The 16773-nt window shown below is 40.6% G+C and overlaps 1 protein-coding gene across 3 annotated transcripts in view; it reads right to left on the bottom strand.

Moving 5' to 3' along the window:
* Window positions 1-13191, bottom strand: part of B3GALNT2 (beta-1,3-N-acetylgalactosaminyltransferase 2) — an 85748-nt gene extending 72557 nt beyond the window's left edge. For 2 of the 3 annotated variants that reach the window (XM_004712179.2, XM_045297908.1), the window contains exon 1: window positions 13080-13191. In XM_004712179.2, coding sequence (XP_004712236.1) covers window positions 13080-13191 — 112 coding nt within the window. Of the gene's footprint in view, window positions 1-6939; window positions 7039-13079 lie in introns of those variants that run through there. The other variant, XM_045297909.1, reaches the window with a different exon arrangement.
* Window positions 13192-16773: the final 3582 nt, after the last annotated feature.

The raw sequence follows: 16773 nt of genomic DNA, 5'->3' as shown, positions 1-16773 counted from the left end.
GTACACTGGTACAGATAAGAGCTGTAAACACAGGGAATTCAGGACAGATAAACTCCTCTGGACCCATAATGAAAATAGACATACCAGGAGGGTAAGGGAAATGTGGGGGGATAAAAGGGGAACCGATCACAATGATCTATATATAACCTCCTCCCTGGAGGACGGACAACAGAAAAGTGGGTGAAAAGAGATACTCATCAGTATAAGACATGAAAAAATAATAATTTAAAATTATCAAGGGTTCATGAGGGAGGGGGGAGTAGGGAGGGGAAAAAATAAGGAGCTGATACCAAGGGCTCAAGTAGAAAACGTTTTGAAAATGATAATGGCAACAAATGTACAAATATGCTTAACACAATGGATGGATGTATGGATTGTGATAAGAGTTGTACAACCCCACAATAAAATGATTAAAAACAAAAAATCAAAAACTAACTCTAGTATAGTCACACAATAGAAAACTGCACATCCCTTAAAAATAGTGGTGAAACGATTAAACACCTCATTTTGTGGAAAGCATTAGAGGATATTATGCAGAGTGAAGTTGGAAGCTATTGTGCAGAGCTAAGCACAAAAGGACAAATACAACATGAGTCCACTGAGGTAAGTTCAAACAGCAAATGAGCATAAGTGGAAAAGGCATGTAACAATTCCCAGGCTGAGCACCAGTTATTCTGGCAAGTCAGACCAAACGCAGATTCACACTCATCAACAACAGGTGCAGATAGCACTTGTGAACAATGGCATCTTCTCCCCCACTCTTATGCCTTAAGGCCCACAAAAGGGTGGGGAAAGAAACACAAAAGCAACGAGCGGGTGCGGCATGGCAGGTACTAACCAACCCAAAGGGAGGGTATTGTTCATATCTCCACAGGAAAGGGAGAGCAAGAGTAGACCCGATTCTGGCATGCCAATCCATAGGGACACTGTTCCTGAGCAGAGCAACTAGTTCCTAAGATGACTGTAGGGCCAGCCTAAGCTCAAGACATGATGGCCTCATCCTAGGTGACAGTGTTACAAAGGACAGCCCTGAAGATAGTTTGGGCAAAGCTACTGGTCTGACCAACCCACATGGGGGCAAGTGCAACAGACCAGTGATGGCAGCAAAGCCACGAAGTCCCCAAGGAACCCTGATTAAAGACTTCTGACTGGAGGGGGTGAGGGTTGGGGAGGGCAGCAATTGGCACCCCACCTGAATTGGTTGGGGTTACTCACAAAGGGGCCATACTGAAAGTCTAAGGCATAAATGAGGGGCGGGGCACGAGATCGCTCCATCCTGGACTGTGGCAATAGCAACATGGACCTATGGGAAACTCCCCATTTGGACATGAATGCAGCTGTCATGAATCCTGTTAGTCTGGCGGCTATCTGTATGTTGTTTTTGTTTGTTTAATCTTTTATTATTTGGGGGTGGTTATTGATCTATACAAGAAATGCAGGATGGGCAGTCTTACGGAGACAGCGCCTAGATCTACAGTTCTAGGGGGGCACGGGAGGGGAAGGAGGAGCCAACAATGAGAGGTACAGGGAAATAGTTTGAATTCTAAAAGGGACCGCAAGGAAGGTATAGCTTTTCTGGGTGTGTTTGATCAATCGAACTGTATCTGAGAGGAATTACTGAGAGATGAATGACAGGCAATCATAATAGTGGGGTAGGAGGAAAAAACAAAACCATATATATTTAATACATTTATGAATGTGTTTTTATATATGTAAATATCTGTAAATATAAGGAAGCTGATGGACTTTGGGCCTCTACTTATATCTTGACTCTGTACAAGAATGGTTTATTCTAATAATGTGGCACTGTATGATACCCACCTTCCTGATACAATCGCTGAAGACAAAACAGATGCATAAGCAAATGTGGTGAAGAAAGCTGATGGTGACTAGCTATCATCAAAAGCTATATAGTCTCTGGGGTCTTAAAGCCTTGGAGTTAAACAAGCAGCTATCTAACAAGGAAGCAAAAAAGCCCACATGAAGAAGCACACCAGGCTATGTGATCATGAGGTGTCAATCGGAAGAGGTATCAAAAGTACAAAAAACATACAACCAAATTGATATGAAAGGAAGTGGATGTAGTGGAGACCCAAAGTTCACCAGCAAGACAATTGGACAGTCCTTAGAAGGGCCTCATGGAACAGAATATAAATCCAAGGTGCAGTGAGGCACTGATGAACTACATAACTATCCTCTAGTTCTTTAAGATCTCCTCCCCTTCCTGTTATGGTCCATATGTGATATATCTCATTGGTCATGTTAGACTTGCATATGTTCATTTTTACATTTAAGATCGCTCAGTACATGGCGGTCAAGATAGATGGCCCCTCAGAGACATTGACAGGAGTAAGGGTTCTGAGGGTAAAGGATGTGTGTGGCTGGTGGTGATGGAGGGGGAAGGGGTAGCTGATAGCTCTGGTGATTGAATAGCCCCACCCGATGGGACTGAACAACAGAACTGCATGAGAGGTAAGGGATATATTGGACTGAGTAGATTTTTCAATAAAAATATTTGGGAAAATAAAAGTTTCCATCGTTTGGAAATGTAATGTGATATTAATGATAGAATGGTAAGGTGTAAAAGTCAGACAGTTGGACTCTTAACTCAGTCACACATTAACTATAAATTATTTAAATTCCTAAGCCTCAGTTAAACTACGAAACGGAGTTGTAATACTTCTCATAGAGCTATAAAAATTAAATGAGATGAGGTGCATAAAGGGCCTTTTGGACACTGGGAACACAGTAGGCATCAATAAATGGTAACTAACAAAAAAAGTGCCTTGTTCGGTAAAGTCTTACATTAATCTGGTTGAGGGCTGAATCAGATGACTTCCATGCTAGAAAGCTTATTTATGCAAATAAATTCCAGAGTCAGCAAGCTTACCTAACCTCCCTCTGTATTCCAAAGAGTGATGTGAGGAAATATTTCTAGTGAAAAAAAATCAAGTAAGTCATACGAATGGCTCATTTTAAAAATATTATAAGGTCCAATGGGTAAGAATACATTTTAATTTTAAAATTTTGTCCTTAGAAACAAGACAGAAGGGGAACAACATTGTGTTCTTGGTTTCATCAGCAGTTTAAAGCTCAAGAGCAAGAAACTTATAAATAGCCCCAATCGAAGGATTCATTTCATCTCTTTCTCCAAGGGTGGGAACTGATCCAAATGTTTCAAAGAAACAAATCATTGAAGGTCTGAGAACTTCATTATATTTAAAATAAAGTTTTTATATGTGATAGAATCTAGGTATTTAGTCTTTTAAAAAAAGAACAAAAATGTTGGCAATTTTTAAAAGGTCTAATTAAAAGTCTAGAGACAGATTTTCTTTTCTTTTTTTTTGTGACAGATTTTCTAAAGAGATAATTTTAAAGATATTACATCACGATTAGCGAAATACAGAACTTTTTGTGTAGATACTTTATTTCCCACAATAGATGTTTCCAAAATGGAACTTAAATTATAAACAAAAGAGATACTTGTTAATTTCACCGTCACAAATCTTATACCAAAGTGAATAGTTCCATAAAAACAAAATTCATCTTTAATGTAAATCTAATATTTCATTAAGTTCTTATTAATAGGTAACATTTACTGTTACGTATTAAAAATAGAATATTATTTCATGCTTTTTGTAAAGTATGATTTAACACTATTGAGTTAAAATCAAACCAGTGGCAAACAACATGAAGTAGATCTATCACTTACATGCTGTGGTATCGATGTCGTTTATTGCTGATCTGATGGAAGCTTTACCATTGTTGTTTCAGATACCAGCTGGGTCACCCAGGGTGGTTAAGTTTCAACATAGCTTCCAGACTAAGATAGATTATCAGGAAAAACCTGGTGATCTACTTTCAAATATTAGCTAGTGAAAATCCTATGAGTCACAACAGCATATTGCCTGATAGCGTGCAGAAGATGAGTCCTCCAGCGTGGGTATCAGTGATAGATTCGCACATGCCAGTAACCATGAGGATGGGCTGGGACCTAGCAGCATTAGTTATTTTGTAGCTGGGTTGCTATGATTCCCAACTGATTCAGGAGCAAATAACAACATGAAGTTTCTTATTGAACAAATGAGGAAACGGGCATAGAACACTCAGTAACTTGCCTTAAGTCAAATAACCAGTCATTGTCTGGACTAACCTTTAATCCTATCCAATCTAACTCCATTTTTCACATAATTGTTATATTCTGTACATATATAGCTTATGTGGTTCATCTATCTTATCTTTTATCCATAATATCAATTGAATGGTGAATTAGTATTAAGCAGATCACTGAAAACTGGTTTGCACATTAAGAAATTCATGCCCCAGGAACAATTGTATATAATGCTAGAGAACTAATTCTAAAAAAGCTGAAAGTTGGAGAATAATTCAATTAATATAAAACTGATAGGGATGTGCTCATATCCTACTTTTTCTTGGAGAAATATTAATAGTAAGTACATTCTAGAGACGAGAGTCAATGACACAATCATCAACATTACCTCAGTAAAAAGTTATTTAAATTCTTTGTCTGTTTCCAGAATAAGTTGAAAAAATGTCTTTAGATGCTCTATTTCATGTTTGAAAGTTTCTTCTCAAAACAGTAAAAGCAAAAATCATCTAAATACCTCACTTATCTGACAATATCAGAATATAAGGTTGTCACACACAAGTGGATTTTAAAATAAGTGGAACATAGCTTTAAATGCCAAATACTAACACATTTTTGATAATGGAAGTAAATCTTTTGAAAACAGATTGCATGGGGCATACTTCAACCTGAAAGTCACCATGAAAAATTTCCTAAATATATAACGAGAATTAATATTTTAGCTGCAGTTTCAGTTGACTTATTGTTCACCTGGACCATAACCAGAGCACCCTAATTAGTTTCGTTCAGACGTTTTCTCTTTCCTGCCGAAATAGATTTTTCTGAGTACATCACAAAGATAACCTTGCACATGTGGAAATCTCATGGAGTAGGGTTGGAAACAACTTTTTGATCATATCCCATCTCCCCGTTACTGCCCCTCTTCCTTGCTTCTAATCGGTGCCTAAGCTGCTCCTGTTCAACTGCTTCGGAGGTATTTCTTTTTCTTGCAGTAGAGTACACAGCAGGCTCTGCTCTTCGTAGAACTTCTTACACTGGGGCTCATGACCCCATAGGGGGTCATGTAATTAAATGTGGCAAAAATTTGGCAACAGTTAAAGGTTTCTGAATTTATACCAACCAAAAAATAATTTAAAATTAAACATTTAACGCATCCAAAGATGTTTCTGGCAGCACTCGCCCAAGTTACAGCATGTGACTTCACTGTCACCTTGATTCAGAATACACATGTGCTCGTAGCCAAAAATATAATCACCAGAGTTAGATGTGTGCCTCAACTATCGAAACCATTAACTTTATTAAAAGCCGCGTTTTATTTTTATACTTATTATATATACCTGGGGAAGTATAAAAATTTCTCAGGAAAAATGGGGTCCTAAGTGGAAAAAGTTTAAGAAGTCCTGTGTTATGTGTTAGAATTAGCTTGATAACAATGGGTGATGGGAAATAAAGGTAAAAGTGAAAATTAGTAAGTTACATATAAAAGCTTAGAGTTTAGGAGAGAGGTCATGTCTATGGTTAGGGGTTGTAGTGACTACGAGTGCATATAGGGTAGTAAATTACAGTTTAAGGAGCTTTGTATTACTTCTGGATGCTCAAGTTATTGGTAGTAAGACTCCAGAAAAATAGGTTTCTTTTGTTGTCCCCATTCCATCAATGTAAATCAGCAAACTGACTCAAGGGTCCTATGCTACATAATATAAAATTAATAAGTCAGGTTCCTAGTTACCCCCACAAGCTACTGGCCCTACACTCCCATCATCCTCTGCTGTATACTGCAAGCACAGTTTGATTCTGGTGTCTGAAAACAGAAAAACAACAAACAAAATAAAAAATAAGTACATATGAGAGACAGGATATAAAGCTAATTCACAAAAGGCGGGCTACCATGGCCAATAAACCACATACAGAAATGTTCAACATCTCTAAAAATTAAGTACAAATTAGAACACTGGACACTAATTTTATCCTCTCAAACCAACAAATATCTTCTTAAACACCCCATGATGATGGGTATTTATAGAAATGTTGACAGTGATTTCATGGAAACATCCACTCAAAAGTGTAAGTTGGTAACTCTGGTGGAGTTCAGTATGGCATGGTTACAGATCATTTTTAAGTGAAAACTTTATTCAAACCTGCCCAGTTTTATTCTCTTGGTTCACTCATTTAAACATTTTTAAGTGAAAACTTTATTCAAACCTGCCCAGTTTTATTCTCTTGGTTCACTCATTTAAATTACCACTGACCAAATTGCACAGTAAAAATCTTTATCATGTCAGCGATCACTAATAACCACAAAGGGGTCATAATTGCTTTTTTCTAAAATATAATGTTTATGACAGTTGCCACCACATGTCTGTCAGTCTGTGGTGCTGTGGCAGCTTGCATGTTGCTGTGATACTGGAAGCTACGTCACCAGCATTTCAAAATAGCAGCCCGGAGCTGCCAGAAACTCAAGCTGCATTCATATCACGACAAGGGATACACATCCAAGCCAACAACTTTTTCTGGGTGTCTTGGTGTTTAGGGCGCCAAGGGGTTGTTCTGGGCACTGATCCAGAAATTGCATTTGATAGACCACAACGGCTCTAGTTTCTTAGATATGGTGTTCCACTGTATTTGAAGTTATTAAGTTATACTAATTTATTAATTTAATCTGCTACTTTTAAATATGAGAATTCAGACCCACAAACTACAAAGAGGGTAAGAAATATATATTTTTAAATTAAATATACAGGAACTTCCAAAAGAAGCTGGGTTATGGACCCATGGTAGTTAGTTGGTTACCCACCGAGCTGCTAATAATAAGGTCAGTGGTTTGGACTCACCAGTCACTGCAGTTTGGAAACCCAGTTCTTCTCTGTCCTATACTGTCACTATGAGTTAGAGTTGATGAGATGGCAGCAGGTCTTTCTTTTTTGTAAAGGAGGCTGTGCAATATATAAAGACAAGTTAGATACTGCACAGCCAGAATACACATTGATAAGAGTGGAAAATAAAAGGGAAAACTTAAAAGCACATAAATGAAATGTGTGAGGATAATTGTGTCAAAAATGTAAGAATTCATAAATATTTTGAAGATCTAAATTTTTCTTCAAATGATACAGTAAACATTTAAGAACATATTTTCATATGTAGAAGTTAATAAATAATTCATATTAAATGTTTCATAGGTGAGGTGGACTTCAAGCTGCTTCACAAGAAAAATTCTAACTTTTCTTTTAAGAGTTTCTGTGCTGAAAAGAAGAAAAGGTTGAAAAGTTGTGCCATCTTATAACATGGCTGGAACAACTTAATATTAATAAAGGAACTTGAACTCTGACAGCCCCATTTGGGGTTTCAGAATATCTGAATCTCTATTTACTGTATCAGTCAGTGGATTACAGCTCCTATTGCCCTATAAGGCACAATGGTACTTCGGTGGGTCTGTGATGCTGTAAGTCTGTATGGGAGCAGAGTCTCATCTTTCTATTGCAGAGCAGCTAGTGGGCTCAAATACTGACCTTGTGATTAGCAGTAGAGCACATAACCCACTAAGTCATCAAGGCTCCTTATTCATTGTATAATGCCTTATTTCTATCCCAATTTTCAAGATAACGAATTGGAACTGCCTGCTATTCAGTTCCTAATACAAGTGAAGTGATACTTGGGGAAAATTCCAAGTTCATGTAATTTGCACTGTTTACATCTTTGGATTAAAGTAAGTGAAATATAACTTAACATAAATATTTAGCACACCACAAACTCCTTTAAATCAAGCCAGTGTGCACTTCCTCTATTTCAGGCTAGCTAATACTACATGAAAATATCCTGATTTTTATGGGCAAGCATAGTGAAGAGTGGTATGGCATATATCCTCAAAAACTAGAGCTGATAGTGGAAAACTGATGCCATTTTTGGAACCAGCAGGTCAGATATACTCAGAAACTAGTCTAATGCTGGAAGCACCAAAATGTGTGTTGGTCATTGATATCATTGCTGATGTCAGATAGATCATAGAAAGATGTTTAGTTATGTTTTATTGACTATACAATGACATTCAACTATGTAGATCACAACAAACTATAGAGAAGAATAGGAATTCCACCAGGACAGATAAACCCCTTAGGACCAATAAATGAGAAGAGAGTTACCAGCAGGATAAGTGAAAGATGGGGGTAGAAAGGGAGAATTGATCACAGGGATTGACATATAACCCCTCCCCAGGGGGACGAACAACAGAAAAGTGGGTGAAGGGAGACAGAGGACGATGTAAGATATGAAAATAATAATTTATAATTTATCAAGGGTTCATGAGGAAGGAGGGGGGGAGGGGGGAAATGAGGAGCTGATATCAAGGGCTCAAGTGGAAAGAAAATGCTTTGAAAATGATGATGGCGACAAATGTATAAATGTGCTTGACACATGGATGTATGTAAGTATTGTGATAAGAGCTGTATGAGGCCCCAATGCAGAACCTGTACCTGCATCAAAAGGCCGTTGTTTGAACAGACAAGGGTAAATTGCATAGTTTAAAACCAAGAAATATGTGCACCAGGAATTTTACCCTCTCACATATTTAATCAATCTGTATGCTGAGCAAGTAATCACAGAGGCTTGACTATATTAAGAAGGCACCATCCAGATTGCAACTTGTAGTATGTAGATGACAGAACCTTGTTTGTTGAAAGTGAGGAGGACTTAAAGCACTTGCTGACTGAAGATCAAGGATTAGCCTTTAGTATGGATTATATAACTCAATGTAAAGAAAACAAAAACCCTCACAACTGGACCAATAGGTAACATCATGATAAATGGAGCAAAGATTGAAGTTGTGACGTATTTTATTTTGCTTGCATCCACAATCAATGCTCATGGAAACAGCAGTCAAGAAATCAGATGACACATTGCAGTGGGCAAATCTGCTGCACAAGACCTCTTTAAAGTGTTGAAGAGCAAGGATGTTCCTTTGAGGACTAAGGTCTACCTGACCCAAGCCATTGTATTTTCAGTTGCTTTCTATGCATGAAAGAGTTTGACACAGAATAAGAAAAGTGACGAAATATAAAAGTATTTAAATTATGGTGTTGCTGAAGAATACTGAAAGCACCATGGACTTCCACAAGGACAAACAAATCTGTCTTGGAAGAAGTACAACCAGATTGCTCCAAAGAGTGAGGATGGTCAGATTTCATCTCATGTACTTGGGTCACACTGTCGAGAAATCATGCTAGAAAAGGATATCAAGCTTGGAAAAGGAGAAAGAAGCAAAAAGAGGAAGGCCCTTGACGAGATAGCCTGACAGACGCGGTGACTGCTGCTGAGTTCTGTTTTGTAGAGATAGGGTCCCTATGAATCGGAACTGACTAGAGGGCACCAAGGAACAACATCATGACAGTCTGGCAAGCTGCTAGGCACTGGACTGAGAACGGACAAGCGAAGTTTATTTAATGACTGAGGAAGTTTGGTGCCAAAATCATTGTTCGAAATAACCTTAAAGATTATTTAAAAAAAAAAAAAAACAGACCAAAATTTCCATTCTGTACACATGCTCTCAGATGACCATCAACAACAAATAGGCAGAAATCTTTATAATGAGGAAAACATGCAAATAATCAACAGATCTACTGACAAGTTAGTTATATGACACACTGTCACATCGTACCCTCCCCAAGTACAAACACCTTTAAGGGGAAAGAAATAATTCAGTTGTATTCACTCACTTACTCACTGCCATTGAGTAGATGCCGATCCATGGTGACCCTATAGTACAGTTTCACTGTGGGTTTTGAAACTGTACTAGGAGTACAAAGCTGCCTCTTTCAGTTGTCCTACTTCCTTCCTGTGCTTATCCCCCTAAACACTACACTAACTACTACACCACCCTACTACCGCCCTATTACTAAACCCCAAACCAAACTTACTGTCATTAAATCAGTCCTGATCACAGAGACCCTACAGGACACAACAGAAACATCCTATTGGGTCTCCAAGGCTGTACACTTTATGGAAGATGACATCTTTCACCCACGCAGCACGTATGGGTTCAAACTGCCAATTTTTTAGTTAACGATCAAGCTGCTTTAACTACGTACATACAGTGCCAGCAGGGCTCTTCAGTACGAGTTTCTGAAATTCAAGGAGCACTTACTGTGAATCAGGTTTGTTTTAATGTTTTACTAGTTGAATCTTTAAAGCAACCCTATGGAACCATCATTTATAACAAAAGAAACTGAAGCACAGAAAATATTAAAGATAATTTTTTTTTAAGAACCAGCCCTAGGCAGAATTATGAATCAAGTCTATGGTCTTCTCCTTGCCCAATGTTCTACTCCGCAGTATTTTGTTAACTGGATATGCTCTTTTCTAAGTTTTCTCATTGTAAGTACTCCAGAGAGAAAAGTTTTCTTTCATCACATAATTTTCTAAATTAACTGGTTCAAAAATTCCTGTTCAAGTACTATCCAAAGTCAGTGTTACAATCAAGATATCTTCTGTCTATATTCTCTAGTCCCATGGTTGTCTCTTCCTCTATTATCCCTTCTTAACATCACCAGGGAAGCGGGATTTCCTAAGAGGTACACTTTTATCTGTTTCTTTACAAAGCGCTCTTTCTGACTATACTTTAGCTGTTTAAGGTGAGTCATTGAGTTAGAAAAGTTGCCAATGCTGGCAAAAAACATGGCTTATTCAATGAATGCAGGTCCCTGCTCAATTGTCACCTCTTCAGAGAGAACTTCTCTGACCTATTTGAAGCAATCCACTGCCATATTTTTCATCACCATACTTATCACTGTTCCCTATCTTTACTTTATGTTCTGCCTTCCCTTCTGGAACATAACTGCACCAAGACAGGATTTTATCTTGATTACTGCTGCATTCCACTCATAAAACAGGAGTCAGCATAGAGAAGGCTCTTAAATATCTGTGAATCCATTGTGCAAATGATTCAACTGTAAAAAAAGAAGACCTTAAAAAATATTTAGGGGAGGTAAATCTCTTTTAAGAAAAAGCTGCTGTGACTTACTGAGCCTAAAGATAGTCAAAGAAGTGGAAGAAAGGGGAAAACAGTTTTTAAAGATTAGTTCACAGAAAAAATACTTAACTAAATACAAATAGGGTTTTTATCTCACTCTAGAGGTTTAAAATGGAAATCATAAAAATGTCCAAATATTTTAGCTTTAAACATGATGATAGCACAAGGGGGAGAAAAACGAGGGAAAAACTTAACACTCAAGATGCTGCTACTATTTTTAGTTCTGAATGTACCAAAGTAAAAAAGGAAAGTTGGAGGAGTGTATCAGGTTTGTTTTAGATTAAAATACCCTGTTTATGATGTGACCAGATGCACAGTATCTATCAAATAGCTAAGTTAATTTATATAACTGGTACCAACTCTCCACCATTATGTTGCCCCTTTCCAATATATACCTCTTTGTTAATTCAGTCTGGTCTAATGAGATAGCAAACAAGTACATCATCTATACATTAAGGGTGGGCTATCTCAAAGTAAGAAATTGTCTAGCAGGTTTACAAAGTTTTAACTCTCAAGGCAAGACTTTTATTTTTGCCTTATAAAGCCCTAAAACTCAAAACCCAATGCCATCGAGTTGCTGCCAACTTAACAGCAACCCTACTGGACAGGGGAGAACTGTCTCCGTGAATTTCTGAGATTGTAGTTCTTTGCGAGGAGAAAGCCCTGTCCGTGGTGGTTTTGAAATGCTGATCGGGCTATGCCACCAGGGTTCCTTATGGAACCCCAAAGGACTATTAAACTCGTAAATTAAATACGTGATACTCTACAAGTCACTTCCATTACAGTTCACTCATCATATATTAAAAAAAACAACCTTATAAAACACAAACTTAGATGTTATTACAAAGCATTACAACATATGGCACTCTTTTCTTAGCTTACAAACATAACAAACTTCCAACCTGTTAACATGTTAACACTGTACTTTCATTAAATCATTTAACACAGTGGTGAGAGCTCTATTCAAGTCAAATGGGAAATGGTTTGAAGAGATTGTTGCCAAAATAGAAGCCAAGATTGTTTTGAGAATTGCAGAATACTAAATTATGTATAGAGCCATATGTTGCATTGCAAACATTCAATGATTTTGAGAAGCAGGAAGGAAAAACTTCCCATGCAGTTAAAGAAAGTAAAAGTACAGAGTGGTCAAGTCCACTAAATTTCTTTTATTTTATCCATTGGGTACCTACTCTGGCGATGTATTTTTCTATTAGGCTAAGAAGCAAACAGGAGCAATTTTAGAGCAAATAGATGGGATCGCGAAAGAGTTTGCTATTTTCGTGTAGGCTCATTCGCAGGCTACGCAAACCGCTCCTCAGGAATAACTTTACTCTCAGTCATGTCCTATTTTATATCCGGACTTGTTCAACTGATTCTCACAACATACAAAATAGAGTATTTTTAGGGCAAAGTTATTCCTTCGAAGCAAAATCCAGGGAACTTTAAAAATACACAGACATTCTCGATGTCACCAAGACCACAAAATCCTGACCAAATAAGACAACAACTTGGAGCGGGGAAACCAACCAACCACCTGGCTAGTAGTCAAAGACAGGGCGTGCACGTGAGCTGACAAAGCAGTCGCTGGTTGAAGGACACACGAGGTTCCTTCCGGAGCGAGTGGCAGGGAGCCAGGACCACTGCGACCAGGCCAGGTACAAGCGAAGGACCTGCAGTCACGACATTGGTCCTGTGGGTGAAGAGGAAAGTGGAGCGCCGAAGAGCGGTGGGGAGACGAAGAGACAAACGCCTTCAAGTTCGACTGATTTCAGTGCTTCCGAGATGGAAAATCACTTGTTCGTCCAGGGACCTCTTGAGCCTAGCCCTTCCGCCTCCTGCAGCAATTCAGGGCGCCGTTCCATCGCAGGGAGCCACGAGCGACGGTGGGCGTGCAGTCGGGCCACCTTGACCCCCCAAACCCCAGGCCTCCCTCCACCTGGCCCTGGACCTCACCTGCTGGGCCCGCCCCCGGGGTGCGGACGGGCTGCGGGGAGCGCAGCCGCAGCCAGAGGTGCAGCGCGGCCCCGAGCACGCACGGGCACAGCAGCACCAGCCAGTTTCGCATTGGCCGCCCCCGCCGGCGCCTCGTCTCGCCCCCGCCGCGCACCGGGCTCTCCCGCGTTCCGGCGAAGAGGGAGGGGACTTAGAAGGGGCAAGAGGTGCCCGACAGTCGACGCCCCGAACGACTCGGCGCTCCTCAAGGCCAGGCGCCCCGCGACACGACGCTCGTCGCGGCTCTCCACGCGGGTCCCTCAGGTTCCCAAACCGCGGGGAGCGAGGGCTCGGCCGGGCGAAGCTCCGCCCCCTCCCCGCGGCCTTCCCACTAGCCCTGCCCACGGCGCTCGCTCCGCCTGGGCCCACGCCCTTCTCCCACGCTCCTTCTCCCGCTGGCCGGCCGGCCGGCCGGGAGCTGAAGTCCTGCTTTGGGCACAGGCAGGGGGCGCACCAGTGATCCGGAAGCCTGGAGACTACATTTCCCACTACCCCACGCCACTCGCTCAGTCACTCGGCAGTCGACTGCTGAGGCGAAGCGAGAAGTCCCTCACCGAGCATGCGCGCTTCTCTCTGCTCCCACCCCTGGCAGGGGGGCGGGGTAAGCGTTTACGCCCTGCTGCTTGCTGGTCGCCCGAGTCCATCTAGGGAAGGGCAAGACAGCTGAGGGGAAGGTTTCCGGTTGCTTCAGATTTCAGTCGATCTGAGTGACTCCTTTTTAAAAAGCACGCAGAGCGTACGCAGAATGCTGGCTCGCTTCCATTCGGTAGACGATAGCGCTTCGCTAACGTCTCTGGTCCCAAGAGAGGCCCGGGCAGTGCTCTTCCATTCAGCAGTCAATCAAGTCTTGGAATGCAGTTTGCAACTGGCTCTTTCCCAGGTTCCCTCTAAGAATTTGGAGTCTGTGAGACAGAGTTTGATCCAGGGGATCAAACTTGCGTAGTACCACAGAGATGGGTAAAAAGTACACGGGCAGGGACTTCCAGGCTGAGAGTATAAGTACCTCACAAGGACGGAATTGAGAGAAGAATTGATAGAAGGTGGGCTCTGCGGCACTTGAGAAGGACTACCGCAGTGCTCCTAGGAACTAGGAACCTACCTGGCATGAGTTCTGTCAAAAGCAAATTTCCACGGGTGAGGCCGTGGGCGAAGAGATAGTAATGTGAGGTAGAGGCGAAGATGTGAGAAAGGGTGCAAATGAGTAGTACAGTGTTTTTAATGGAAGGTGGAAGCCATAGACAATCCATCTCATATAGGCCTAAAGAAAAAAGATCATTTATTCAAGTACCTGAACATTCTAGGAATGGCCTTTTCAATAATCTCATTGAGAGGCCATTTGGTTCCAGTAAAACAATCTGCTATTAAAATTGCTTTCTATTTGGTTTGAAATATTGGCTATTTGCAGAGTGGAAGCCCAAAGCCAATCTGTAGGCAATTGGCATGCCCTTACAGAAGGGTCGTGGAGAGAAGATGAGCCAGTCAGGGCGCAGTATAGCACCGATGAAACATACAGCCTTCCTCTGGTTCTTTAATGCTTCTTCCCCCACCCACCCCCCTGCCCCTCACTAACATGACCGTAATTCCACCTTACAAATCTGGCTAGAACAGAGCATGCACATGGGTACAGATAAGAACTGGAAACACAGGGAATCCAGGACAGATAAACTCCTCAGGACCAATATTGAGAATAGAAAGGGGGAACCGATCACAATGACCTACCTATAACCCCCTTACAGGTGGATGGACAACAGACAAGGGGGTAAAGGGAGACATTGGACAGTGCAAGACATGAAAAATAATAATGATTAATAATTATCAAGGGTTCATGAGGGAGGGAGAGGGTGGGAAGGGAAAAAATGAGATGATAACAAGGGCTCAAGTAGAAAGAAAATGCTTTGAAAATGATGGCAACATATGTACAAATGTGCTTGACACAATGGATGGATGGATAGATTGTGATAAGAGATATATGACCCCCCAATAAAATGATTTATTTTTAAAAAGGATACTGTCTAGTGTATTTAATTTGTCAATCTGTTTGGTTTAATCATTGCATAAACTTTATAAACACGAGTATCCTGTTTATACATAGGTAACATAAATAATATGGAGATCAGAAATAAGTTTTTCTTGGAAAGGGAGTTGTATTTTTATTATCACTGCATAAGAATCAGTGAGTGATGCAAACCATTAATACTCTCAGCTGCTAACTGGAAGTTCAAATCTACCCTGAACACCTTTGGGAAGTGGCCAACTTCCCCAAAAATCAGCCACTGAAAACCTAACAGAGCACAGTTCTACTGTGACACATTTGGGGTCATTCAGTTGGAAATGACTCAATGGCAACTGGTTTGGTTTACTGTTTTATTACTAAACACCAAATTACTCCAAAACGTAGTGACTTAAAACAAAAGTAAAGGGGGTCTCCACGCCTCATCTCACTCTATTCAGACTGCCTGGAAAGTCAGTGTGGGGTCTTAGGGGGATTCATGGTGACCCCATCCTGGAGACTGCAGACTAAACTAGCCTTTACTTGTTTCAAAAACATCCTCTCAATCTTCTGGATCACTGATGTTATTATTCTTTCATTGGCATTTGGGACAAATACACAATGTTTCTGACTCATTTTTTGGTTGCTGCCATCATAGAATTTATTTTCAGACATGAGATTAAGAACAACTGTAAGAATAATTATAAGAAAGATCTGAGACAATATAACAGAATAGGAGATTATAGTAGTGATGTGCTTGACAAGATCCAAAATAAGTTGCATTGTTATATTATTATTTCTACAGCTCTATCTAGATAAGATAGACTGGATGAACAGTCTGGAGGAGAAAACAATGGGACCAACAGTTCCGGGGGTACATGGGAGAGGGGGAGGCGGGGGTAAGAAGGTGGTGCTGATCAACCCAGGGACAAGGGAGCAACAAGTGATCCAAAATCAGTGGTGAGGAGGGTGTGAGAGGCCTGGTAGGGATTCAACAAGGGCAATGTAACCGAGAGAAATTACTGAAACCCAAATGAAGGCTGAGCATGATAGTGGGACAAGAGGAAAGTTAAAGGAAATAGAGGAAAGAAGTAGGGGACAAAGGGTATTTATGGAGGTTTTAAGACTGGAATGTACATATGTAAATATATTTATATAAGAGTGTGGGGAAACAGATCTACGTGCATATATTTATAGGTTTAGTATTAGGGCAGCAGATGGACATTGGGCCTCCACTCAAGCACTTACTCATTGCAAGAGCACGTTGTTCTATTAAATTGGCATTCCAGGATGCACACCTTCCCGACATGATTGCGAAAGAAAAATGTGAACATAAATAAATGTGGTGAAGAAGGCTGATGGTGCCTGGCTACCAAAAGATATAACGTCTGGGGTCTTAAAGGCTTGAAGACAAACAAGCGGCCATCTAGCTGAGAAGCATCGAGGCCCACGTGAAGGAAGCACACCAGCCTATGTGACCACGAGGTGTAGAAGGGATGTTATCAGACATCAAAGAACTGAAAAACATATCAGTGGGTGCCCGTTTTACTGACACGGTCACTGAAGACAAACGTGTGCATAAGCAAATGTGGTGAAGAGAGCTAATGTTGCCCTGCTATCAAAAGATATAGCGTCTGGGGTCTTAAAGGCTTGAAGATAAACAAG

Source organism: Echinops telfairi, unplaced genomic scaffold, assembly GCF_000313985.2.
Source record: "Echinops telfairi isolate 266 unplaced genomic scaffold, ASM31398v2 ScPeMD7_7424;HRSCAF=8462, whole genome shotgun sequence".
Taxonomy (NCBI): domain Eukaryota; kingdom Metazoa; phylum Chordata; class Mammalia; order Afrosoricida; family Tenrecidae; genus Echinops; species Echinops telfairi.
The sequence above is the reverse complement of the archived record's forward strand: the minus strand, read 5'-3'. Positions and strand labels throughout refer to the sequence as shown.